This window comes from Nematolebias whitei, chromosome 11 (assembly GCF_014905685.2).
Source record: "Nematolebias whitei isolate Nwh7 chromosome 11, NemWhi1, whole genome shotgun sequence".
Taxonomy (NCBI): domain Eukaryota; kingdom Metazoa; phylum Chordata; class Actinopteri; order Cyprinodontiformes; family Rivulidae; genus Nematolebias; species Nematolebias whitei.
The window spans coordinates 30905907-30932894 of NC_056508.1; the positions used below are offsets into that span (position 1 = coordinate 30905907).

Here is a 26988-nt window from a genome sequence, read left to right on the forward strand (position 1 = left end):
TCTGACGCGTCAACAAAGTTTAATGCGGCCGTTTCCGGAAACTATTTCATGCAAACTTGAAGCTCGAGCGAGATTCCAGAGCATAGCTAAAGCTAGCTAATGTTAGCCTTAGAGCTAAAATCGAGGAGCCACTGCGTGAAGCCCCGGGAAACATTTTTTTTTTGGACCGGACGAAGACTTGTGCTTGGGCCTATTAGGTCCCCGACTGTTTATGACAACTCGATACAAAGCTCCAGCTGCTACTTAATTTGGTAACATCATTCTACATCTGGTTTAGCCAACACAGCCTGCCTTCCGCCGACTTGCACTTCCCCCACTCTCAGCGCAGCAACCGGCTAGTCCCGACACATAAAATGAAGCAACCCTCAGCGTTTCTGGACGCTGTGTGGCTCAGTGGATTTTGCTGATGCAGGAGACTACATTGTTTTCATAAGGTGAGTAGTTTAAATTTAACTTGATTTTTTTTACACCTTGCAAACATACACACCTAAAGGCACTGACCTTAGACCGGTGTTAGCTCTGCTAAATGTAGCAATTAGCTGCAAGCCCGGACCGTTTGTATACATCTAATTGCTGGAAAGCTAGTTCTGTCATCTAGATGCTCACTTTTAGTAGTTCTACACTGGTTGTATCCACATTTTGATGTTCATATAACGCAGCTGATGCGTTTCTAAAGTAAATGTGCTTGTGAGTAATGCAGTTTTACATAGTCTGGTCTCTTAAGGGTACTTTGTTGCTTCGTCACCATTGGCAGTTAGTAGCTTTTCAGTATCCATTTGTCACCAGTGACATGGACGTGTCTATTTGCTGGGTAATACTAACCCTTTAAAGTCGCTGTCTACGTTGAGAAATGGTGCGCGGTGCTGTACTTATTCTGTTATTACAAGATTTTGGTAGCTTTTAGCGTGGTGCTGAAAAACATCATGGTGACTCTTTATTAACATTACAACAACCAGTGAATTTGCCACACTGACGAGATGGACATTGTGTCATTACTTTCGCTTCGAGCAACTTTAGAGTCAAGCATATTTAGTAGTAGTTGGGTTCGGAGAGCCTGGATTTGACATTGGTAATTTAGCTGAGAAATGCGTTTCAGTATTCTTGTCCCGGAAAACAAAAATAACACTAAAAACAATCGTGTTCAAAGGCTTTCAGCACTCGTACAATTAGCTAATCTAGTCATTGCTGAGTCTTAATTGTGGAAGTTGTGGATGTAGGATCAGAACATAGCTTTGCAAAAGCTAAAAGCACATCTGATTTTCAGTTTGTGTGTAATCAAGGTCTTCACTGCGACTTCGGTTGAGAACTAGCTACTATTGTATTTTGTGCAGCTGCACTCAAAAATCCCTTACACCATTGTTCTTTATTACATTGTATTTACTGTTGAGCGAATGATTCCTAATTTAAATACAATTTACTGGCTCGTCACCGTTTGTCTGTTTTATTGTCTCAGCAAATTTAATAATGTTTACTTTATTTACACCGTGCATCATAAAAAAAAACTATGTTGATAATTGTATTTGATGCTGCAAAAAGCACAAAGGTCTAGATTTGCATCCATTCGCCTCTAAGAAACTTAAAATGAATTGTTACAAAATATGCATATAATAAAAATGAGTCTTTTTTTTTTATTCTACGACGTAATAATTGTTTTGTAATCCGTCATAAAACGGTCACCTTTGAGTTTGCGTTTTAAAAAACTATATACTCCACTGGACTGCATAACTCGATGATTGTACTCGCTTTTTTTCCTCTTTTTACTTTTGTAACATCCATTGTTGTGGATAAAATCAAGCCGGCGTTCATTGTTTGTGTGACAGCGGTTTGTAAAAGGCGTGAAATCTCACCGCGGAACTAAGTTGCGAATGACGAGCTTCTACACGGAAGGAGTCCTGCTGCAACAGGAAGCTCTACTTACGGAAGTTGTATTTTCTTTGTGTACCCCGATTTCTGCTTGTTTTATTCATCAAAACGCAGTTTTTAGCTCTACCATCCTGTGATTTTTTGCTCACGGCGGTCTTCATCGTCTTGGATTATGCATCGCTCGGTGAATAAGTTGAATTGTTACAGATATTTTTCCGATAGATCTCTCGCAATGTAACCTTCGCGCTATTTTTTGTGAGTTTGCGTAAAATGTCGTTTGCATTGATAAATACAAACGTGTTCCGATCAACGCAAGAAAATAATGCAGGTCCAACCTGAAGCCATCACAATGTATCGACTCTACCACTGCTTTGTTGTTTAGGTTTAAAGCACTTTTGGCTCGATGGGGGTGTTTGTATTGTTTGCAGATGGAAGATGCGTTAAAGAGGTTATTTTTTTATTATGAAAAACAGTCATTCATAATTTATTGATCTTATAGTAAACGAGTCCTTTTTGTATCTAAAGGTTGAACCTGGATACTAACCAACTGTGTATTTATAAGAAAATCATAAGTCTTGAGATTTTTGTTGTATTTTAGGACCTTTTTTTTCTCGGTCGTACAGTGATCATAAGTGGCTTATTGACATTAGCCAATTTCCAAAGAACTCACTCAGATTGGTTGTATCTAGTAAGCAGTGTTGATGAACAATCATTTGATTGACAGAAAGTTGAAGCTGTGCATGTTTTTAAATCGTAGATCTCTGTAAAAGAGGTCAAAATCAGAGTGGGGAATGGACGAGCAGAAATCAAACTGCGAAGAGAATGACTCTGAACCAACAGGTATTATTTTATGCATGTTTTGTACATTGTTTTTTAAAACCTAAGCTAAAAGGTTTTGATGTTTCATATGATGTATAGACAGTACACCAAATGTTTGAATTTCCTTTTTTTTCCACTGTTGGTTAGCTGATGACAGTGCCTCTGCAAATCGGCCAGTTTCTCCAAAGGAGTCGTCCAAGGCATCTCTTGCTGTAGAGGATGAGTCTGGTGTTACTGCAGCTTCTTCATCATCTATGTATGCTATTTATTCACATAAAAAAAAAACAGATATTCTTGTCCCCCCCCCTTCATGTTTCTGTTAATAAATCAAACCTCTCATTTTACGTTTTTATTTGTGTGTGTGTGCACTTGAACAGAGAGAGTGCTTGTGCCTGTGCACTCTGTAATTGTGTGGAACGAAGTTTGCATGGACAGAGGGAACTGCGGCACTTTAGGTCGTCTTCTCAGCGGCCTCCTCTCAAGCCATCATCTTTCCCACTGCCAGAGCCTGGAAATGATGACCTGTCTTCCATTGGATTTTCTGACTCTTCTTGTCTTTCTGCACTCTTTGATGACTCAGGTTGAACTTAGAATGTGTTACTATATTTTGTGTGTTAAAATGAAATATGATCTTATTATCATTATAATCAAATTATTTTATTCAAGTAGTAACCATGTGGATATTTGCTGTGTTTGTTTTTTTGGCATTATGTTAATGTTTGGCTTTATAATGAATAGGGGGTTGTTGGGTTCACCACTGGTGTGCAGTATGGTCAGAAGAGGTAAAGGGAACAGAGAATGAAGAGCTGGAGAATGTGGATAAGGCTATTATCTCAGGGACACAGCAAGTAAGTGTAACATCTATTGATGTGGAATAGATGGTATAATGTGTATAATTAAAAATCAACACACTCCCTTTATACAAGTAAATAATGCTTGCTATCATTGTTTTGTTTCAGCTTTGTGATTATTGCAAAAGGCTGGGTGCAACCATACGATGCCACATAGAGGACTGTTCACGATTCTACCACTTCCCATGTTCAGCAGCCAGTGGATCCTTCCAGTCCATGAAGCAGTTGGTTCTTCTCTGCCCAGAGCACATAGAAAAGGCAGAAGAGCTGGGTAAGATCAGATGTATTTTCCTGAAATTATATAATTTTGTATGAGGAGATGATAAGTTGTCAAAGATTTGAATTAAAAAAATATGGATTTTTTTTCCCTAAGAGATATAATGCACTTCATGGTTTATCAGCTGTGTATTTATCCTTTATTTTTTTACAAAATGACAATGCATCCTCATTTAAGACTTGATCTGAAGCTATTGCAGCATTTTTTTAATTCAAAAAGTTTACTATGTTTAACCTAAATTCTCACAGATTGCTATCATTTATTCATTTATTAATATGTAACTTTCATAGTGATTATCATTCAAATAATGTTTAATGTTTTAATTTCCATTTGTGTATTTTTTCCTGTGGGATCAATAAAGTTTTATCTTATCTTATACGTAGCTGGAGAGGAGGCTTGGTGTGCAGTGTGTGACTCGGTTGGGGAGCTCACAGAATTGCTTTTCTGCACGGGTTGTGGCCTACATTATCATGCCTCCTGTCTGGAAATTGGTGCCACACCAATTCAGCGAGCAGGATGGCAGTGCCCAGAGTGTAAAGTGTGCCAGACCTGCAGGTGAGCTTGTACTCTCAAGTTAAACTACTCGCATATCATGTTTTGTTTATTGTTTTAAAGGCAATTGTCTTTCTTGTACTTAAATGTTATTTCTCAATGCTTAATACTCGTAGACAACCAGGCGAAGACTCCAAAATGTTGGTATGCGATGCTTGTGATAAGGGCTACCACACATTCTGTCTCCAGCCAGCTATGGATTCTCTTCCTTCTGACCCTTGGAAATGCAGAGTAAAACACTTTTCTAACTTTATGTTTACAAAGATTTACTATTGTATGTGGTTTTTAAATGGAACAACTTTTTAAAATGAAGACATATTGGTGAGATTTTGTTACATGCATTGTCAGTTTTTAGTTTTAATTTTTATGATTTGTACTACGTCAGAGGTGTCGTGTATGTTTGGAGTGCGGTGCCCGCGGATCGGTGCTACCGGGTTCAGCCCAGTGGTTCGAGAATTATAGTGTGTGTGAGGGATGCCAGCATCAACGGAGCTCAACGTGTTGTGTGTGCAGCAAAACTGCCAACCCTTCTGTTGTGCTTCAGTGTTGCAGTATTTGTCACAGGTTAGTTTAATAACAGTAGATGTTGTCACCATGCATGGTTACATCTTTCCTATTCTAATATAATAATTATGGTGATCTCTGATTTTCTTAGATGGATGCACAGTGAATGTGCATCATCGGAAGAGTTTTCAGAAGCCAAGGTTATTTGCTCGCTTTGCAAAGAGGATCATCAGCAGCCTGTTGCTCAGTCAGGGAAGTTGCAAACCAGAGAGGAGGTGACAATCCAAGCAAAGACTGACACCTTCACAGAAAACAGAGCAGATTTTTCAGAAGTGACATCTGAACAGAAAGGCACATTAAAGTTGGATCTTGCTCATAATAAACCTGAAAAGGAAACCCCCATGGATTTGGGTATGTTGAGGGCTAAGCTTAAATTCTTGTTTTGTATTTTGTTGGAATAATGTGATAATCTCAGTTTCTAAAATAATTTGCTATATGTATTTTTCAATCTAGGGGAGTCTGCAGCTCACACAACAGCTTATAAAGAAACAACCGTGGGGGGAGAGTCACGGACAGCAGCAGAAGGTTTGACTTGTGAGATGCCAGCCGCTTCACTTGTGTCTACAGGTAAACTCAAATCATACATATGTTAAAATGATCACAAAGGAAATTTGTAGTTTTGTGCTATTACTAATAATATACATATAAGTCAATGATGCTGATAATTGCATTTAAAAAAAAACAACAACAATAAAACAAAGAGCTTTTTCTCCTTCCCTTTCTGTATTGCAGACACACAAGACTCCCTTTCTGCTATGGATATGGAGGGGCGGTTACTTCCCCACTCTGATGATGAGGAGGAAGAAGAAGAGGACGATGAATATGAACAAATTAAAGGACACAATCTGGACATAAAGCAGAAACTTCAAGAAGTTAAGCCAGAGTTGCTGCTGGATGAAATGTCCAATATGAGCCACGGAGATGAAAGCAGCAGCGGCTTCCTTGGCTCTCCGGGAGAACCTGATCCTCAGCTCTCCATGGAATTTGGACTTGTACCAACTGGCCACTCACACACTGATAACCTCACTGAGACCGATGACTCGCTTCCTTTTGAACCCTTCAGAAGTGACAGAGAGAAGGCAAAACGTAGAGGATCCCCAGGACGCTCAAGAGTCAAACAGGTGAGGTCACCATTACGGCTCAGTGTTTTTCTTTTCAATATGTTCTAATGATAACGTCACTTTATGTTTATTTCTTAACTTGTAGGGGCGAAGCAATAGTTTTCCTGGGAAGCGCAGGCCTCGAGGAGGTGGTGCGGGGAGAGGGCGAGGTGGGAGGTCACGACTCAAAGCCATGGCGTCTTGCATTGACGCCTTTTTGGTGAATACTATTCATCTGTTGAAATACATTTCCATTTAACTTTAATGTGATACAAGTAATCACTTGCTTTTTGTTGTATGAAATTACATATTTTGGCATATCTGCTGTCCCCCTCAGCTAAGCATGACTTCAGACACTGGGCTAAGCAAGGAGGAAGATGATGATGAAGATGACACCATGCAGAACACAGTGGTTCTCTTCTCAAACACTGATAAATTTGTCCTGCTCCAGGTGAACCTCCTATTGATGTGTCCAAATAGTTTGTCTGTTTGCTGTTTTAAGAGCTGCATGATGTTGGATTTAAATGTAACCTGAATTTGACTTTCACTTTTCCCCCTCGTTTCAGGATATGTGTGTTGTGTGTGGCAGTTTTGGAAAGGGAGTAGAGGGACAGTTGCTGGCTTGTGCTCAATGTGCCCAGTGTTACCATCCTTACTGTGTCAACAGCAAAGTAAGAACAGTGTTATACTTAGGTTGTGTTTTTTTTTATTTTTTATTATCCACTTTGTCAGAGTGCATATCATCCATCTTTTGCAGATTACAAAGACAAAGCTTCGTAAAGGCTGGCGATGTTTGGAGTGTATTGTATGTGAAGTGTGTGGAAAGGCGTCAGACCCCTCTCGTCTGCTGCTGTGTGATGACTGTGACGTCAGCTATCATACCTACTGCTTGGACCCACCCCTGCACACTGTACCAAAGGGTGGCTGGAAGTGCAAATGGTATATACTTTTTAAGTGTACAGTACTCATCTTTGTACCTTTTGAATTGGGTCAAATGGAAATTAATGCATGTAAATTTACATATTATGTAAAACAGTATGGCAGCTCTGCGTTAACAATTCAAAATCCCATTGCTTTGCCTCTTTAATAGCTGGTACATTGCTCACATGTATCTGCTTTTTTTGTTTTTTCGTTGGAGCTGGATAAATGTAAGAGATCCTGACTCTTTCTCTCCAGGTGTGTGTGCTGTGTTCAGTGTGGTTCCAGCTCGCCAGGCTTCCACTGTGAGTGGCAGAACAACTACACACACTGTGGACCTTGTGCTAGCCTCGTCACCTGTCCAGTATGCCGAGAAAACTTCATGGAAGAGGAGCTGCTGCTGCAGTGTCAGTACTGTGATCGGTGAGTGCCTCACACACGGAAACTTAAAAATTCATGAAACTGCAGCTTATGAACACAAACAGAGAATGGATTATTTATGGTTTTTTTTCACTTTATGAATTATTGCATAGCATTTTTATTGCTGAAAAGTGTGAATTGCTATATTTGTGTGCTCATTTAGATGGGTCCATGCTGTCTGTGAGAGTCTGTATACAGAGGATGAAGTGGAGCAAGCTTCTGATGAAGGCTTTGCATGCACATCTTGTTCCCCTTATGTTCCAAAACCTGTTGGTGAGTCTCAAAATGGCACATATTCACAACAAAAATTATGGACTTAATATTAACTGATTATACAATTTTTGTTCTTACTTTCACTCCCTGCATACATTCATTGTTCTCAGTAGTAGAGTCAGCCATTATGGCTTCAATAAAGATCAAAGAGCCAGGTAAGTGAATTTTACTTTATATTCCTTGTTACTGTGTGAATATCTTGTTTTCTTGTGAGTTACTCTGATTTGACAATGTCATGTTACAGAGCCCCAGTTCTACAGACTGGAGGGGGTGTGGTTGACAGAGTCGGGCATGTCCCTGCTTCGTAGCATCTCTATGTCCCCTTTGCACAAGAGACGGCAACGTCGATCTCGTCTTGGCACTTTGTGCTGTGAAGGCGGTCCTGATGGAATGGATATGAGGGAGGTTGATGGAGAAGGAGAGGAGGGAAAAGGTTTGTGCGCTTTTCTCACATTCATTTGTCAGTAACATGTCAGAGGACCTATTTTAAGTGATTTTATTTTTTTATATGAATAGGCTGTGGGGAACCAATGGATTGTGACTCCAAATTGGAGCCAACAGGAAGTCCTGACCGAGAAGGTGGTGAGAGGGATGCTGGTGCAGAAGGAGGCATTGAAGGCATGGCTGACTGTGAGGGTCTTAAAGGTGGGGCAGAAGAGACAGATGACAGCAAAAAAAGGAAGCGGAAACCTTACAGACCTGGTAAACTTGTCACAACCTATAACATCATTGTTGATATCTTTGCAATCATAAAATACTGCTATGTTTGACACATTTTACTAGGGATTGGGGGTTTCATGGTGCGACAAAGGAAGTGTCACACTCGGATGAAGAAAGAGTTTTTTGCTCAGCTGGCTGGAGAAACTACATTAGATGGACAGCCAATCGAGCGAACCATTGAAGAAGGTGGGTGGTGACTGATTTTTTAGTTTTCTCCAACTTAGACATTGTGTTTATTATTATAGTGGGCACAAATAGCGCATAAAGAATATGTTAAATGAATACTAAATTATTACATTTGTTATGGTGGTGGTCTAGAGAATTATGAGATGCAAAGCTGTTCTGTAGGCTTAACGTTTTCAAACCAAAACAGCAATGCAATAATCCGATTACCCACAACAGAAATTTTTGAAGGGACATTGTTTTGCTGGTATATTTGTATAAATTATTTTTGCATTCAAAATATTTCACATTTGTAACATTTTGAAAGATGATGAAATTGTGGTTAGAAATAAATATCAAAATATTAATTTAAAAATTGCAGTTGCTAGACATAATGAGCTAATAAATAATTTAATCCTTTTGTTTTAAACACTTATTTTAACCAGTTCATTTGGAAGATATGTTATAAAAAGGTTTAGCCACTTTAGATGTTTTTTTTCTAATAGATTTCTATTCCAAAAAACTCCATTTGGGTCAATGCTAAAAGTAACACAACAAAACTGATCCTCATTTTATTTTAAAACCACTTGCTTCTTCCAAAGGTGCAATAAAATATTCATTTAAAACTTCATCTATCTTACCTAATCTTTACCAGTAGTAGCATTTATAAAATGCTAAAATATAAGAGATGTTTGAACGTCCTTACTAAGCAGCATAATTTAATGCATTAAAAATGAAATGTATAAAACTGAGTGTCATGGCTTTTTATGGGCAGGACCTCACCCGGACACAGATAATATAATGGATCCCAAACCATCGGAGGGTGAGGAACAGGCCAAAAAACGTCGGGGCCGAAAAAAGAGCAAACTTGAGGACATGTTTCCAACATACCTTCAGGTTTGTAGTCTCACTATGACCATGTCCTAAACAGTTATTAATACTAATGCATCCTGTGATCTATTTTTTTATTTATTGCAGGAGGCTTTTTTTGGGAAGACATTAATAGACTTGAGTAAGAAATCTATGATGATAGCCCCAGGGCAGAGGACAGGTACATGCCTTGTTCGACCTTCGTTACCAACACCAGCAGGGGTCAGAACTGCTAACCCCGAGAGTAAGAACTTAATCTTGAGCAGTGATGCAGTATTTTGAAGTATTTGTAATTCAAGGTGTGGAAAAGATCTATAAAGTAACTTGTGCTTTTCTCTGTAGCTGATGCCAAGGATCAGGTTGTGGAGGGCAATTTTCCATTCAAGCAAGAGGGGGGTGAAGCCCCCAAGGCTCAGAGAGACAGTGCAGGTAAGTGTCTGTTTTGACATTGCGATCAAAAGTTTAATCTTGTGATCTTGATCATTTGAAGTTGGCTAAAAAAAATTAAACAATTTTAGGAATCCCTGCAACATCCTCGCTGGTAAAGGACCAGATGTCAGTTAATCCCCATGACTCTGAAGCAGAAAAAGGTGAAGGTAATTCCCTTGGATTAAGTTTTTTCATCAGCTGTATGTAACGGAGAAAGAAAAGGCAAATACCAGAGTTGTTTTTCTTCTTTTAAGATGTTGTTTTACGTTGTTGTTCTTGTGTAACAGGTCTTCCACAGGGAGTGGAGAATCAGGATTCTGAGCAGTTCTTCAGGAAGGTTCTTGGGGTTCAAGATGGCTCCTCTTTGGGGGCCATGAAGCCAATCTTGGAGGTCAAGGGCGAACCAAATAGCACAGTGCCACAGAGAGCTCTCTTGTCAGGTGTGTACAAGAGATACGTGCAGATTATCATTAAAACCTTTAAAATGTCTACTGGTTGCTTTGACAACACTTTTTTTTTCTTTTTTTTAAGTGTCTGCTCATTAGAATACCAGTTTTATTTTTTATGAAATACTAGACATGGTTATAGGGCTAAAAACAAATTTTAATTTAAATTTTTTTTGTTGAAAATACAATTAATGTATGGTTCTGGAATGGGTGGACAAGAAAAGTCCAACTAAGGCTTGTTTTGGAATTCAAGTGCAGACTGTCTTGCAGGATCTCTGCCCTCCACGGGAATGATGGATACCTTTCCTGGCCTCTCTCAATCACCCTTCTTTGATATGCGGTAAGGCCTATATTAAATTGCTTAGTGATTTTTATTTTACACCAATTTATATTCACTAGTTCTTCTATGACATGTTTTAAAAAACAGATGATTAGTTCTTTTTTTACTTTGTCCAGTCAAGAGAAGTACAAATGCAGTCCCCTGATGCATGCTCAATAATCCAGGTAGAAAAAAAAAAAGAAGTTAAGTCAGGTCCTCTGGACGGGTTCAAAAAACAAACAAACAAAAAATGTAAAAATGTTTCGTCTTTCATCCGAAAGACTTCTTCAGTCTGAGGAGCTGTATTCAGCTCAGTCTTATAAATAGCACCTTCTCATAGTGGATCAACCAGTCCTGAATTTACAAAAATAAATTGATTTCTATGCTGTACAGAGATAGAGGAGGACTGTTCAGTCCAGATGGGGGGGAGGAGAGTCCATGGGCCACACCTTCTACCCCAGCAACCCCTTCCTCCCCACCCACTCCCACAGAGGCAGAAGGTGACGGGCTGTCCTACAACCAGCGCAGTCTCCAACGCTGGGAAAAGGATGAGGAGCTGGGAGAGCTCTCCACCATTTCTCCTGTTCTTTATGCCAATACCAACTTCCCAACTCTTAAACAGGACTATCCAGGTTAGTGAGAGAAAATGTCACACCAACGTACACATTATTATTTTACTGTTCGTGAGTTGCTCATCATGTCTTCTATCATAGACTGGTCAAATCGTTGCAAGCAAATAATGAAAATTTGGAGGAAGGTGTCTGCTACAGACAAGGTTCCATATCTGGTAGGTTCTCAATACATCATTGTGTTCTTGGTGATTTTACACGTTTTAAGATTGCTGTACTTCCTTTTTTTATAAAACTAGATATGTTTTTGGTGATTAGGATTGGGTGATCTTAGTAATTTGTAAATACAGGAATGAAAAAATCAATAATAAAATGTTAAATATCTTACAAATTTTGTAGATTAAATTCATAACAGCTGTAAAAATTTGCTTTTTTTCCCCAATATTTTTTATTAAAAAAATTATATGTATCATCTGTTATAAAAATGACATCTAAATACACAATTCATTAACAAAACTCTACTGCATAGTTTGTAATAAATTAACAAAATCAGCTGAGTCTTGTTTTGTTGCCAACAATTATGAGTCATTTATTTACATTTGAATTTTTACGAGTACACTTCTTACATTTTCGGTGTGTGACGGATAGCATATGGAGTCTGTAAAATAACCCCCAGATGTAAACGGGAGAACAATCAGAGCTGCCATGTCAAAAGTGAAACGTGTAAAGTGCTTTTCTCCTATTTCTTCTTCAAAAAAGGTGACTAAATGCTGTAAGGATGAGTCAACAGAAGTATTGGGGAAGGAAATTTAGTGAAGAGTAAATGAAAACGAGCAACATTTGCTGCATTTGTGAAAAGTTGGAGCTGCATTAACCTCCAAACAAATTTAATAATGGAGAAATTGTTAGAAGCGTAAAAATTCAAATCGAAACCATAGAAAGAAAAAGCACTTATTTTGACAGCTGTTGGGTCATTTTATGTTTAACCAACATAATTTATGAGGTTTTTGTAGTTTAATGCTGTTTCTGTCAAAGAGGTGAACAAGTAATAGTTCATTTATATATATATTTTTAATTACAGCAAAAGGCCAAAGATAACAGAGCAGCTCAGAGGATTAACAAGGCACAGAAGGTAAATTGCTATATACAATTTTTCTGAATTTCTATTTTCTATAGGTTCTGACTGTTTTCTTTTTCTTTTTTTTGTTGCACTTTCACTCTAACAGCAGGCAGAGAGTCAGGTCTGCAGGCCCGTCAAAACAGAACCTAGCCGTGCTAAAGGAGAACGACCGAGCTTGCATCTCCAGATTCCTCCACCTTCAGGCTCTACATCAATTTCTTCCCATCCAAGCTCAGCGGACAGTCAATTTTCCTTCCCTCCAGATTCTGGATCGTCTTCTGTATTTTTTCCAGATGGACCTATTAAGACTCCATTATCAGCTGACAGCAGGACAGATCCTCTGGCCAAACTTCCATCTCAGTCACCCCATTCTCACTCACACCCAGCCATGCCATTTTCTCATGCTGGGGCCAGTTCTTTACAGGCCTCTTCCTCAGGTTATTCTACTTCCGGCCCACAGGGTCCTCCTCAGGGACGGCCAGACAGCCTTGGCCCTTTTGACATGCAACCAGGAACTCCTGGAACCCTCAGGCGGGCACAACAGGTTGACCCCTACTTCAGATCACAACTGCAGCGGGAACAGGGTCATACCTTACAGTCACAGCAAGGCTCCCAAGAACTTCTAGGACCTCCTGAAAGTTCCAGTTCAAGAGGTACTGAGCTTGGGGAGTCACCCATCTTTTCACCATCCCACAATACTCGTCATGGAGACCCTTTTAGAACCCATCAGGGAATGGGACGGTCAGAACATGGTTTATCTCCATCACCTGCTGCAGTGGCCTCCTCGCCTGTGAGTACAGGGCAGTATAGAGCTGAAATCGGTGCACCTTCTTTGTGCTCTTCTGCTGCTGCAGGGTCTGAACTTTCCACTGGTTCTCCTGCTGGGATGGAATCTGGGTCTGGTTTGTTCAAGGCACCCATGACTCCTCGAATGCACCAAGGGGAGAGTGGAGGACTTCATCCTGGAGCCTCCCCTAGTCATCCTTCTGAAAGCTATAGGCAGTCTCCTTCTCACACTTTCTCTGACCCTCACACTCATCCACCACTAACCTCCAGACAACAATCGGGTGACGGTTGCACTTTTGGAACCCAGAGACCGCTTGTAGTAAAGCAAGAACAGGGACCTAGAGTACCCTCTAGTCCACAGTCCCAGGGCAGTGCTCAGTCGCCCCACACGCCTGGTGGCTTGTCCAATGATCCATATTCTGCACAGTCTCCTGCTACCCCTCGTTTTCAATCTCCAGAACCTTGTTCTAAGCCACCTTCAAGGCCACAATCTAGAGACCCCTTTGCTACTATCCACAAACCCCCTTGTACTTCCTCTTTTCCTCCAGAAGGAGCTGGAAGTTGCACCAAAACCTCTCCTCCTTCTAACCAGCCATCTCCAGTCCACTCAAGTAACAGTTCTACAGGGGATCCACCTTCTGGTAAACCCTCTTTCAGTCGCAGTCCTGGTACGGGATCTTCTCTAATCAGTCAACAGCAGACACAGATGGCACAGGGTCAGCCTCAGCAGCCACAATCGCAGGTGACGCTGGGCGCAAACCTCAGCTCCAGGATACCGCCTACTTCTGGATCCCAAGAACTACCAGCTGTTCACCCTCCAGAGATGCTCCATCAGTCAGCTTTACCAGGCACTCAAGAGATGTCTGACCTATCAGCAGTGCAGGATCCTTCATTAGTAGGACTCAGTCCATCTGAACTAGAGAAACACAAACAGGTGTAAAAGCTAACCAAAATAGCTACCAAAAATACAGTCGGTGTCTATCTGAAATATTTAACTAATCACTGCTTCTTGTGTTATTTTGTAGCGACAAAAACTAAGAGAGTTCATAATCAGACAACAAAAGCAGAAAAATTCAATCCGACAAGAGAAGGAGGCAGCGGCGGCGGCTGCCGCTGCTGGAAATGCCTCCCCTGGCTGGTCTGGAGGAGAGATGACAGCCTTTCAACAGGATAAGACCCACAGAGCACCACCACCTTATCCACAGGTACATGTTAAGCAGCATGCTATCAGCATTACAATTTTTTTAAATTCCTTTTTAATATTTTGTTATTGATTGTTCAAAGAGGTCTTTATTATTTGTTGTACAAGTTGAGGAAAGCAGTGCAGAGAGCACTGAGAACTTTCTGTATGTTAGCCTTTTCTCAGGCTCATGTCTTCTAATGCAGGAAAATATACAAATATATATTCACTTTAAATTAAAATCTGACAGTGACCATGCTGTTAGAGTGGTGCACAAAGAGAACATATGGTTCTTTGATATCTTTTTGTGTGTTGTTTTCACAAGATATTGTCAAAGTATTTAGAAAAGCAAACTGTTCGTTTTCATGATACAACTGAAATGTATTTCGTTAGTATTACACATCTGCTTTGTTGTAGAATTTCTGTAAAAGAAATTGAATGACCTAAATATTTAAAATGACAGTATTCAAGTATTTCAAATACAACAAATAGTACAATTAAATAATTTGCTTTTACTGCTTTCTTTAGGATTGTGTTGTCACTGCTACCTCTGAAGCTCAGGTTTCTGTGGCTGGGAATATGCATGTGGTTGTAGGAGGCATGGATGACAAGCTTATTCGCCCACCGCCTACAGGAACATCTGCCATTGTGGATTCTGGTGGACTAAGGCAGGCACTATTACACATTAGAAGCTCCAGTACTGTTTCTGTTATGCAATCACTTCAAAAGCACAGTTGTATGACAAAATAAATGCTACCACCTAAATAGATATTAGGCACCTTAACTTCCTTACATCCTTTGACTTCTGCTATATGTCACTATTGATATAATTTGAATTGGAATGTATACATTTTTATTTTCTGCAGGATGCCTGGGCCACCTAGACCTCATGGCATGTTTGCTCGTCCACCATTCCCTCATCAGTGGCAGAGCCAGGCTCAGAGTCAAAGGAGGTTACCCCAGCCTGGCATGGAAGGGATGGGCATAAGGCACAATCTTAACCCTGCTGTCAACATTCAAGGTATAGATGGCATGGGTAATCCTCGCACCGTGATGCCAGGACATGGAGGGGAGACTGTGCAGCCACTGGGTCAAGGGCCCCCACCACAGTTCATTGAATTGAGACACAACTCACAAAGGCTACCTCTACGGCCACAATTTATGGCTCGTGGACCCCAACCAAGACCACGCCTATTTGTTCCACAGCAAGAAATGGCTGCACCTTTTTTACAGCAACATCCTATCTCTCAAGCTGGGGGTCTTCAAACAGAAGGAGCCAGTGACTCAACACTGGGGTTACCACAAAGTGGTCTTCCAGTTTTACTGCCTCAGCAAACTACAGGCTCTGTATCACAACAGCCTTGTTTGCAGCCTCAAGCAGCTACATCCAATTCAAGCACTCATAATACTGAGCAGCATCGACTTGCACAGCCAGGCTTAATGGCAGAACCTCAGGCTGCAACTGCGGGGAGACGTGTGGAACTGCCAGAGCATGACCTTGAAGGGCTAGGCAATGCTCCAGGAGATGGAGGTGTGGAGGATGAGGATGACCTGGCCCTTGACTTAGATCCTGACAAAGGTGATGATGACTTGGGCAACCTGGGCAACCTTGAAACTAATGATCCACATCTAGACGACTTGCTTAACAGTGATGAGTTTGACCTGCTTGCTTACACTGACCCTGAACTGGACCAAGGTGACCCTAAGGATGTATTTTCAGACCAGCTGCGGCGAGTAGAAGCAGAAAGTGAAGCACCTTCATCGCTTTCTGGATCTGCCCATGTTAAAATGGAAGGAAAAGCCAAAGATGAGCCAAGACAGAAGTCTTTAGCAGCAGTTCCAACTGCTGCAAGAGAATCTGCTGCCCAGCTTTCACCCACTTCAAAAGCTGCTGAAGCTTCCAAAGTTAAAGTTGAAGGCAAAGGTCAAACCACTCAGTTGCAGTCAGAGCAAACTGTAGTTAAAAATGAAATGGGAGAGGCTGTGTCAATGCTTCTTGGAACACCAACAGCCAAGACAGCACAAACTGAAAACCAGACAACCTCCCTCAGTTCTGTTCGATTAGGAGGACTTCCATACCCCTTGCCAGGCCAAGATGATCGTTATCCTCCAGGTGCCCCACATGGAGATATTAGTGATGATCCACTGGGACTGCCTGATGTTGGGGGCCAACACTCCCCTGCAGTAGATTTGGCAAAGGTGGAGAGCTCTTTAGACGGTGAATTGCCACTTCTCATACAAGATCTTCTTGAACATGAAAAGAAAGAACTACAGAAACAACAACAGATGAGTTCGCTTCAACAGGGAGCCGTTCCTCCACATTTTCCTGGTATCTCAAGCCAACATCCAAATCTACAAGCACCTGGACAGCTACTGCTGCACCATCAGCATCGTTCACCAGCCCCAGGAATGATTGCTCAGTCAGGAATGGTGCCCCGTGCTCCCCACATGCTGCAGCAGCAAAGGCTTATGGGAGCGGGAATGGTACATCAGCCTCACATGACTATGCCCCAGCAGCAGGCTGTGATGAGAGCAGGACAGCCAGGAATGCACACAAGTCTTGGTCATCCACCGCAGCCAGTTGTTAAACAGTCACCGATGGCCAACAGCTTCTTTCCAGATAAAGGTAAACATAATGACTGGTTAATTTCAGTGTTATTGTGCTTTTTTGGTTTATGTTCTGCTTTTCTTAATCAACAATGTTATTTTTTGTTGCAGATTTGGACAAATTTGCTGCTGACGACATTATGGATCCCATTGCCAAGGCGAAGATGGTCGCTTTAAAGGGCATTAAAAGGGTGTTGGCACAGGATCCAATGGTTGTTCCATCTGGCATCAACAGGTACTTAAGCATAAAACCTGAACACCGTGTTGAATGCTTTTGCTTTAAGAGCATATGCTCATCATTGCTTAAAATAAAACTCAGGTTAAACCTTTTGGTTTATGGCTAACTTCTGGTAAAAGTGTACATTCAAATGGGCCTGTCACTTTTTTATAAGTCAAATTCACATAACTTATCAGAGGTTAGAAATTGTGACAGACATGTGGCTGAATTAATTGTACACCACTAAAAATGAACAAATCTGACACTTTTTTCTATCATGCATTCTAAATATATAGTAGCTTTTCGACTTGGCCAAAACAGCTACTAGCCGAGAGTGTCATGTTTCAGCTGGGCTATTGTTCAGGTTTTTGCTTTTTTTGTTGGATTAAATCAAAGTCAGGTGAATGGAAACAAGTAGTGGTAAGTTCACTCTCCATTACTGAGTCATAAAAATCAATTACGTGGCAGTAAATAAACTAACTTTTTGCTTGGTTAATGGAAAATTGTTTACACGTCATTCATGTGTTGACCTATTCCTCTGCTCTTTGTTTCTTTTAAGGCAACAAGTTTCTTTGCTTGCTCAACGGCTGGCCTCTGCCCCTGGCACAGATCCTGCGCAAATTACACCTGGACCACTGAAGGTATGTTGTCGTCCTTTGGAAGTGAGCGGCTTTTTTTTTTTTTTTTTTTTAAAAAATTTTTTTTTTTTTTTTTTTGAAGTCCATAAATAATCTACTCTTGTGTTTAGGAAGGAGAAACACCTGATCCTACCCAGTCAAGACCCAACCCTCCTCAATTTGTGCAGGGAATCATCAGTATGTTTTACTAATAATACTCCTTTGAAATGTTTAGTTATTTTTAAATGTTGTATTACCTTATTCACTATTTTTCAAGTATGATTACTGTTTCTCCTATTTCACAGACGATGCAGAACAGCATCAATATGAAGAATGGCTTCTTCATACCCAGCAGTTACTTCAAATGCAGTTGAAATTTTTAGAAGAACAGATTGGAGTTCACCGAAAATCACGCAAAGCACTGTGTGCTAAGCAGCGCACTGCTAAAAAAGCTGGCAGGGAGTTTGCTGAGGCAGATGCAGAGAAACTGAAGTTGGTTACTGAGGAGCAAAGCAAAATTCAGAAACAGCTTGACCAGGTTTGTTGAGTTTTGTGGGCTTCTGCAAAACCTTTTGATTTATACAGCACCAACATATGCATTCCTATGTTCATAAATATTCTTGTTTTAGGTGCGCAAGCAACAGAAGGAGCACACCAATCTTATTGCAGAGTACAAAAGCAAACAGCAGCAGCATCAACAAAGCTCAGGTATTCTTACTCCAGGTCATTCTGCACAGGGGGCCCCCTCTCACATGTTTCCCAAAATGCCAGGGCAGATGATGATTGGCCAGCAGGGAGCACCAGGAATGGGCCAGCACCCTGGCATGATGCCCCAAGTGGGAATGCCTCTAAGAATGCCCCAAGGACAGCCCTTCATAGGAGGACCACATATGCAGCCTCCTTCAGCTCTTGGGGCCAGCAGTGCAAGGGCACCTGGTCCATCGGGGCCTCCAGCTGCATTTTTCCCCCAGGGGCCTGGAATGCAAGGGGCAGACCCGAGGCTTCTTCATGAAAGACAACTTCAGCACAGAGTGCAGATGGCAAAGCTGCAGCAACAGCAGCAGGCGATGATGAGCCAACAACAGATGCCACACCCAAATCAACAATCCAGTTTAATAGCTCAGCCACAGGCTGGGATGATGGGGAATCAGCTTATGGCCCAACAGCAAGCCAACACTCAGCAAGGAATGACTGCTAATCAGCAGAGCGTGGTGCAGGTCCCACAAGGTATGGTTGGAGGCCAGACTGTGGCTCCATCGCAGCAAAATCTTACAGCTGGCCAACCTTTTAATCATTCTCAAGCCATGATGGCAGCTCAGACAGGATTGATGGGGAATCCGTCATTACAGCAACAGAGACCTCAGTTGATCATGGGTCCGAAAGGTGTTATTGGATCTCCAGGTCACCCAGGACTCAGGGGACCCCAGGCTCAGTTAACTCCACAACAGCAGAACATTCTTGCTCAACGTATGCTTGTATCTCAGCAGCAAATGACACAGATCAGTCAATCTAGCCAGGATCAAGGAGGGCATTCCCAGCCCTCTACCCCACAGATGGGTTCCTCCCCCTCAGCAGGAAGTAATACACCCCAACCACAGGCATCTACTGACAGCCAAAACTCAGGATTCAAAGAGGGAGGGATTCTAAGCCCTGATTTAAGGACTCCACCACATCACAGTGGACCTTCCACTCCCAGTCAGATTTCCCAACAAGGCTCTGTAAATGATCATCAGTCTGACCTGGAACGGCAACAATTACAGCAGCAACATCAAAATCAGGTTTATATAACCCAGCATCACAATTCAAATCCTCAGTCTGTTCACGAACAACAACCGGGTTTGACTGGAAACCAACATTCTGGTGCCCCTCTACAGCAGCAACATCAACTTCCACAGAGACAGGGTTCCCTTAATGCTGACAAACCCAGCTTGATGACTATTAAAGAAGAAGTGAATCCAGTTGATTTATTAGCTAAACAACAGCAAACAACTCAAAATGCCACACAGCAGGCACCAGATCCTACCATGCAGCAACAGATCATGAGTCAGAATCGTCCTGGCCAGCCACAGTCGGTTCCAATGGGCTTTAATTCACAGCAGCAAGCCCTCTTGGCCCAGCAGCAGAAACAACAGGCGATGATGGGTATGATGAGAGCTCAGCAGCAAGGGATGATGGCACAGAGACCCAATGTCCCACCTGGACAGATTCGCACTCCTATCAACATTCAGGCAATTATTGCTCAGAATCCTCAGCTCCGCAATCTTCCCCCAAACCAGCAGATACAGCACATTCAGGCTATAATAGCACAGAGACAGCTCCATCACGGACAGATGCTGCGAATGCCTATTGGCCAAGGCCAACCAGGTCAATTGAGACCACAAGCTCCACAGGCCGGGCAGCAGATGATGGGGATGGAGGGCCATCAGATGCCTTATGGAGTTATGGGGAAACCAGGAATTGTGGCCAGTCATCAGCAATCGGGCATGTTTGGCCAGCAACCTGGTGTTGGTCCTCAGATACAGCAAGGGATGATGGTCCCTGGCCAGCCACAACCACAATCAGGGGAGATGGTACAGCAGCATATGAACAGGGGTCAGTTACCAATGCCGCATTCCCCCATGGAGCAAAGTCGAGTGGTGAGGCCAGCGTCTCCGCGACAACCATTAGTCAGCTCGCCGGGGGATCCACAACGTCACATGTTTAATCAGTCCATGTGTCCTCCCACTCCCAACCAGAATCAACAACAAGCACTAATGGCATCTGCATCAGGCCGAGTTCAGGGGTCTCCGTCCCATGCATACTCCCCAAGAGCTCCTTTTGGTATGAGCCCAGCCCACCCAGCCTCACCTTACTCATCTCATATCTCTTCACCTTCTGTAGCTGACTGTAGAGCTGGGAAGGGCAGTCCATACAGCCAAGTTAAGGCATCCCCACTCAGGTCACCTGGAGCCAAAAGTCCTCTTGATTGTTCAGGACTGAAAGTAGAAACTCAGACATCAAGCTGTGAAACATCTCAGACATTGTCAGTTACCCCTAATGGGCCACAGAAAGGTGTGAATGTTCAGCAAGAATTAAAAAACATCACAGAAAGTAACGTTCACACACAACAAGGGGAGCTATTCAAGGTAGTGCAAAACATTAAACAAGAACCAAAGGAAGTTCAGTGTGACGGTGCATCAGAGACTAATCCTGGAACTATTAAGCGAGAAATGTGTGAAATGATTACGTCTGGGTGTAACTCCAGCTTTTCTAATGCTGGAAACATATCCAGAGACTCTGAGCCCCATGGTCCTAGATCTGAGACTGGACAACAGCTGCTGCAGAAACTCCTTAAAACCAAGAATATTCAGCTTAACGCCCAGAGGCCGTCTGAAGGCATCCACAATGAGATCAATGGTCACATCAACAGTAAATTGGCTATGCTTGAACAAAAACTACAAGGAACTCCAAGAAATATGGAGGTATGATTTTCTTAAGTTTAATATATGCTTTTAACTTTACTGTTCTTCATAAGGAAAAACTTGTATTTTTTTCAACTTTTACAGGACTTGCAATCTTTAACCAAAAGGGCTCCCGTACAAAAGCCCAAGCGCATTAATAAGCCAAGTGGTGACAAAGGGCCGAATTCACGAAAGAAAAATAAGAAGGAAGAGGTTGGAAAAAGTGCTGAGACCTTAATAAAACAACTCAAACAGGTAAATGTTAAAAAAAAAAAGTTCCAAAAGTGTTTTTCTTTTCCACCAATGATGTCTTTTCCATTATGCTGACCAATGAACATTTATATACCAGGGTCTCTCTCTGCTGCCATTGATGGAGCCTTCAATCACCGCCAGCCTGGACCTCTTTGCTCCATTTGGAAGCAGCCCATCCAATGGAAAAGGACAGTTGAAAGGATCATTTGGAAATGCAGTGCTGGACAACATCCCAGACTACTATTCTCAGCTACTTACAAAGGTAACTCAGTTTCACAAGTATAGTCTTGTTTTGGTTGTGGTCAACTCCTACTTTTAGAGCAAAGTCTTTGAAAACGAACGGTAAGTCCCAGGAAATAAATGACAAACTGCTTACGTTTTTACAGAGTAACCTCAGTAACCCTCCAACGCCCCCATCCTCCTTGCCACCTACTCCACCACCATCCGTACAACATAAGCTGCTAAATGGTGTGACAACAGGAGAGGACCTTTCTGAGGGCCAGAAGAACACAGAACCATCAAAAGAGCCAATGGGTAATTTTTGACTTTGTGTTTGAGAATGTTTTTATTGTGCCGTTAAACATATTTCAAAATGTACTAAAATCACACATGTAGGTTCTGTTAAAGAGGAAGTAAAGAATGTGGACCTTCTAGCAGCCCTCCCTACGCCACCACATAACCAGAATGAGGATATCAGGTAGAGCTGTCCTGACTTTTTCCATCTTGTACAATCCAAATATTTTCTTGGATGTTGCATGTAACACTGGAAACATCTTTTCAACAGGATGGAGAGTGATGAGGACGATGCTCAAGAAAGCATCATCCCAGCGTCATCTCCCGAGAGTAATGTAGGAGACGCAACACCACGTTTTCCTAATCTCCGAGAGCCCAAAGAAGAGGATACAGAGAGAGCAATATCCCCAATCATACCTGTCATACCTCGCACTGCTATCCCAGGTAATATGCAACACTCCGGGTTGCATTATCATCCATCCATTATTTTAACACCTTCTTCCTTTCCAGGTCACGGGTTGGATATATTATGTTACAAGAACATTTTATTTGATGTGGTCTGCCATGAAATTTTCATGCCATTTTGTCATTAAAACAATTTGTCAAACAAATAATGAATAATTATTTCATACATTTTTACAGCATTTCCAGAAAATAAGCCAGTTGAAGCATCTGATGGGAAGGTAGTTTCCACATCCAACCACTGGGACAAGACCAACAGCAATGAAGTGTCTGTTACCTTCACAGTGTCTCCTGCTGCTGCCAAGGTACTAAATCATCATCTTAGTAAGTCCATATTTATTCTTTTTGATTTTACGCATTCGGATAAACTTTTGTTCTGTTTTTGCCAGAAACTCAATCATGTAATGATGGCAATGGCTCAGCTGCTCAACATTAGGATGCCAGGTTCTTATGAGGTCACGTTCCCTCCCCAAAATGCTGATCTGCCTGGAGTGGATGGGCCTGGGAAAAAACATGGACACTCAGGTGGATATTTCAATATTCTTTCAAGTTTTATTTTTATTTTTGTTTTCACTGTGCATTTTGTTTCACAACTGTTTTGTAGTATTTTGTCATATATATGTAGATAATATAATTATATCAAAAGCCTCTTGATTTAGTTGGTTTGTCCAAAAACAACTGTTTTCATTAAAGGATCAACATTTGACATTGTTGATTAAATATTTAGGAGTTTGGTTCTCAGTCAAAATAAAAGACTGTTAATTCTTTGGTCATATTTGTAGGTTCTTTGTGCACAAAGGACGGTGCCTCGCCCAGTCAGGATGAGTGGCTGAGGCAGTTTGACGTTTCTCTCCCTGGTTGTACGCTAAAGAAACAAGTAGACATTTTGGCACTTATTAAACAGGTTTGTAATTTATCTGTTTAGAAGTATTATTGTTGTTGAGCGTTTATCTCGAAGGGTATCAATTTCATGTGTGCATTTTTCTCCTAGGAATTCCCAGAGAATGAGGACAAACCAGTTCAGCACTGTTACACTACCAACGTTAATGATTTGGACGTTCGCCACCTTCCTGTTATACCTGTGGAGGAATCTCTACCCCCATCACCTTCTCTTCCACAGCCTATCCTGTCGTTACCAGTCACAGCTAGTGAGGCTGATTCTTCCAAAAAGTCATCTCCAACATCACCTCCCTTCAGTCCCACCCATGTCCTGATCAAGACCGAGCCTGAGCAGCATGTGGTTTCTCCTACTGATGCTTCTCAGCCAGCTAATGTCACAGAGTCTGAAGCTCCTGCTGCTCTAGAATTAATTACTGAACCAGCAACTTCCTCTGCACTGTCTGATCCTGTTGAGCCTACTGAGGGTCATCATAGTCCTGTCAAAGAGGAGGCCTGTGTAACTGAGCAAACCCAACCTCCTATGGATTCTCCCAGCACCATGGAGTCTTCCCCTATAGCTGTCAAGCAGCGCAGGCCTCTCTCACCCGACGAAGAGGTAGCACACCCCAAAATGAAAAAGTGGAAGGGGATTCGCTGGAAGCGTCTTCAGATTATCATCTCAATACGAAAAGGCGGCTCAAAAAAGGAGACCAGCCGGGAGGTGTCAGAGCTGATGGACACCCTGCGCATCACTCTTCGACCCGAAAAGCTTCCTCGGGATAAACGCAAATGCTGCTTCTGTCACGAAGAGGGTGACGGGGCCACAGATGGTCCTGCACGTTTGCTTAACATTGATGTGGACCTGTGGGTGCACCTTAATTGTGCTCTGTGGTCCACAGAAGTGTATGAGACACAGGGAGGTGCCCTGATCAACGTGGAGGTGGCCTTGCGTCGTGGATTACGAACTCTTTGTGCGTACTGCCAGAAAACGGGTGCCACCAACAGCTGCAACAGACTACGCTGCCCAAACGTGTACCACTTTGCATGTGCCATCAAAGCACGATGCATGTTTTTCAAGGATAAAACAATGTTGTGCACCCAGCATAAACTGAAGGGTCCCAGTGAAGACGAACTCAGTACGTTTGCCGTTTTACGCCGGGTTTACATTGAGCGAGATGAGGTTAAGCAGATAGCCAGCATCTTGCAGCGAGGTGACCGCATCCACCTGTTCCGTGTTGGTGGTCTCATCTTTCATGCTATCGGCCAGTTGCTACCTTCCCAAATGACCAACTTTCACTCACCCACTGCCATTTTTCCTGTTGGCTATGAAGCCACACGCATGTACTGGAGCACACGTGTGCCCAACAAGCGATGCCGCTACCGCTGCCGCATCAGTGAAGATGATTGCCGCCCGCTGTTCGAGGTGCGTGTTCTGGAGCACGGCATGGAGGATTTACAGTTTCGGGACACAACACCAGAGGGTAAGAATGTGTTCACACTTTTTTCATTGTGTCTGTTAAATTTTGTACTATCTTGACCGGTGACCAAATACAAATTGTTGTCTCTAGGGATATGGGAACGGATTGTGCAGCAGGTGGCTAAACTTCGAGAAGAATCGTTCATGTTGAAGCTGTTCACCGAACATGTGAAGGGAGAAGAGATGTATGGCCTCACTGTTCATGCTGTCATGCGAATCACGGAGTCTGTAAGAATTTCTTTTATTTTAGTTTATTTGATTTCATCTGAGGACAATGGACTGTGCCACACTAAACCAGTCATGGCTTAATGTGTTCTTTTTTTGATGTTCTGTGACAAAAAACTGCTTTATGTTAAAGTTACCTGGAGTGGAGAACTGCCAGAACTACCAATTCCGATACGGCCGTCACCCTCTGATGGAGCTCCCTCTCATGATAAATCCAACTGGCTGTGCTCGCTCTGAGCCCAAGGTTCCCACACAGTGCAAGAGGTAAAGCATTATTATAGCAAAAAGCTGCACCTAACCGTAAGACCGACTGTAGTCTGGTCAGTACATTATCAAACTGAGTGAATCATCTACAGTTTAATGAGTTAGTTGTTGTTGTTTTTTTAAACGGTGCTGCAAGCTTTATATTTTTAAATAGAAGAAAAAAAAGACAAGAAGCTCTTGAAGTACTATTCCCATCTGCATCTCAACAAATGACATTTAAAGAAGACTACATCCCAAATAAGTCACCACTTGATGCATATGTGTTGCATTTCTAAATGCCTTAAATATCACCAGTCATAGTATTTCTTTCTGTTTCAAGGCCTCATACTCTAAATAGCACCAGCGTGTCAAAGGCCTACCAGAGCACTTTCACTGGAGAGCTCAACACACCATATAGCAAGCAGTTCGTCCACTCCAAGTCCTCTCAGTATCGGCGTCTAAAGACCGAGTGGAAGAACAATGTTTACCTCGCACGATCTCGCATTCAAGGCTTGGGGCTGTACGCCGCAAAGGATCTGGAGAAGCACACCATGGTCATCGAGTACATCGGGACTGTCATTCGCAATGAGGTGGCCAACCGACGTGAGAAGATCTATGAGTTGCAGGTACTTCATAATATACCAAAAAAAAACATAATTGGGTTGAAATATATGGGATAATGATTAAAATATTACAAGGACATGTTTGGGTGCTGTCCAAATCTATTTTACAGCTGGATCAAATTTCAGACCTTAGAGTAAATATGATAATAAATTGTATGTGGTTTCAGTTCTGGAACAAAAACATTTGTTGTAGTAAGTTGTTTGTTTTTCCAATGGTAGAACCGTGGTATCTACATGTTCCGAATCAACAATGAGCAGGTGATAGATGCCACTCTAACAGGCGGCCCAGCTCGGTTAGTATCACTTTGTACATGACTCCCTGGTTTAAAATCTTTTTGTATTGTATATTTTGTTACCAACTATTTTCTCCTTTCTAGATATGTCAACCATTCCTGTGCCCCCAACTGCGTCGCTGAGGTTGTAACATTTGACAAAGAAGACAAGATCATCATCATTTCCAGCCGCAGGATCCCCAGGGGAGAAGAGGTGCATTGCAAGAACAAACTTGTTTACTCATTTTGATTTACCCATAATTTTACTACTTCTTTAGATTTGATGTATGTAAACTGTTTCTGTTTTCTGATTCCAGCTGACCTATGACTACCAGTTTGATTTTGAAGACGATCAGCACAAGATCCCTTGCCATTGTGGAGCCTGGAATTGCAGGAAGTGGATGAACTAAGCAGGAAGAAGGAGAAATGGAGCGTTGCCCTCACTCGTACCAGAACACTCCCGCGCCAAAGCCTTTGAATCCTACATCGCCAGTGCATAAGCTGTTCTGAAAGACATGGAGGAAGACTGTCCTCTACTAGTGAAAGACTAAAGTGTTGACACTTGTAGCCAAAGGTCTGAGCATTAATCGTTTGAAACCAACCGACCACCTTCCATCAGCAGCAGTTTGATGGTGGAGTCTGACTCTGATGTTCGGACTTGTGAATTTCCCTTTCCTGATCAACCCCCCACCCCCTCTCCCTGGACGAGCCTGTTCTCAGTGAGCTTGCAGTTGCTGGAAAACAATCCTCAACATCTGCCAAATGATCTGACCCTCTGACATTATTACTTGTAGTGCAGAGCTCACCTGGAGCTTCAACAAAAAGCCATGCTAAGCAGGAACTAAAGATGCATCTTAATCTAACAAGGTTGGATGGGTTCTTCTTTGTTGAAACGTTTTGTCTTTTATCCAAAAGACTGCTTC

General features: G+C 42.1%; 1 protein-coding gene across 3 annotated transcripts; it reads left to right on the forward strand.

Moving 5' to 3' along the window:
• Positions 1-272: 272 nt before the first annotated feature.
• kmt2d (lysine (K)-specific methyltransferase 2D) lies at positions 273-26988 on the forward strand. 3 transcript variants are annotated; one of them, XM_037684870.1, is made up of 55 exons: positions 273-434; positions 2621-2703; positions 2830-2938; positions 3060-3262; positions 3421-3530; positions 3642-3804; positions 4194-4365; positions 4479-4593; positions 4748-4926; positions 5018-5277; positions 5380-5493; positions 5659-6047; positions 6133-6246; positions 6364-6477; positions 6593-6697; positions 6784-6965; positions 7203-7367; positions 7528-7637; positions 7748-7792; positions 7882-8070; positions 8154-8339; positions 8421-8543; positions 9295-9416; positions 9498-9633; positions 9732-9818; positions 9908-9985; positions 10106-10258; positions 10535-10604; positions 10977-11215; positions 11297-11370; positions 12234-12284; positions 12379-13992; positions 14084-14263; positions 14767-14906; positions 15105-16864; positions 16957-17080; positions 17622-17703; positions 17811-17877; positions 17985-18217; positions 18309-21140; positions 21225-21374; positions 21469-21633; positions 21758-21905; positions 21987-22068; positions 22156-22328; positions 22527-22651; positions 22736-22871; positions 23129-23250; positions 23338-24706; positions 24794-24930; positions 25061-25191; positions 25511-25796; positions 26013-26086; positions 26171-26279; positions 26383-26988. In XM_037684870.1, the coding sequence occupies exons 2-55, from the start codon at positions 2655-2657 to the stop codon at positions 26473-26475; spliced, it is 14538 nt and encodes a 4845-aa protein (XP_037540798.1). In that variant the 5' UTR covers positions 273-434; positions 2621-2654; the 3' UTR covers positions 26476-26988. The 3 variants fall into 3 exon arrangements, with proteins under 3 accessions (XP_037540798.1, XP_037540800.1, XP_037540799.1); XM_037684872.1 differs by having other exon boundaries at positions 7751-7792; XM_037684871.1 differs by lacking the exon at positions 273-434 and adding an exon at positions 2007-2047.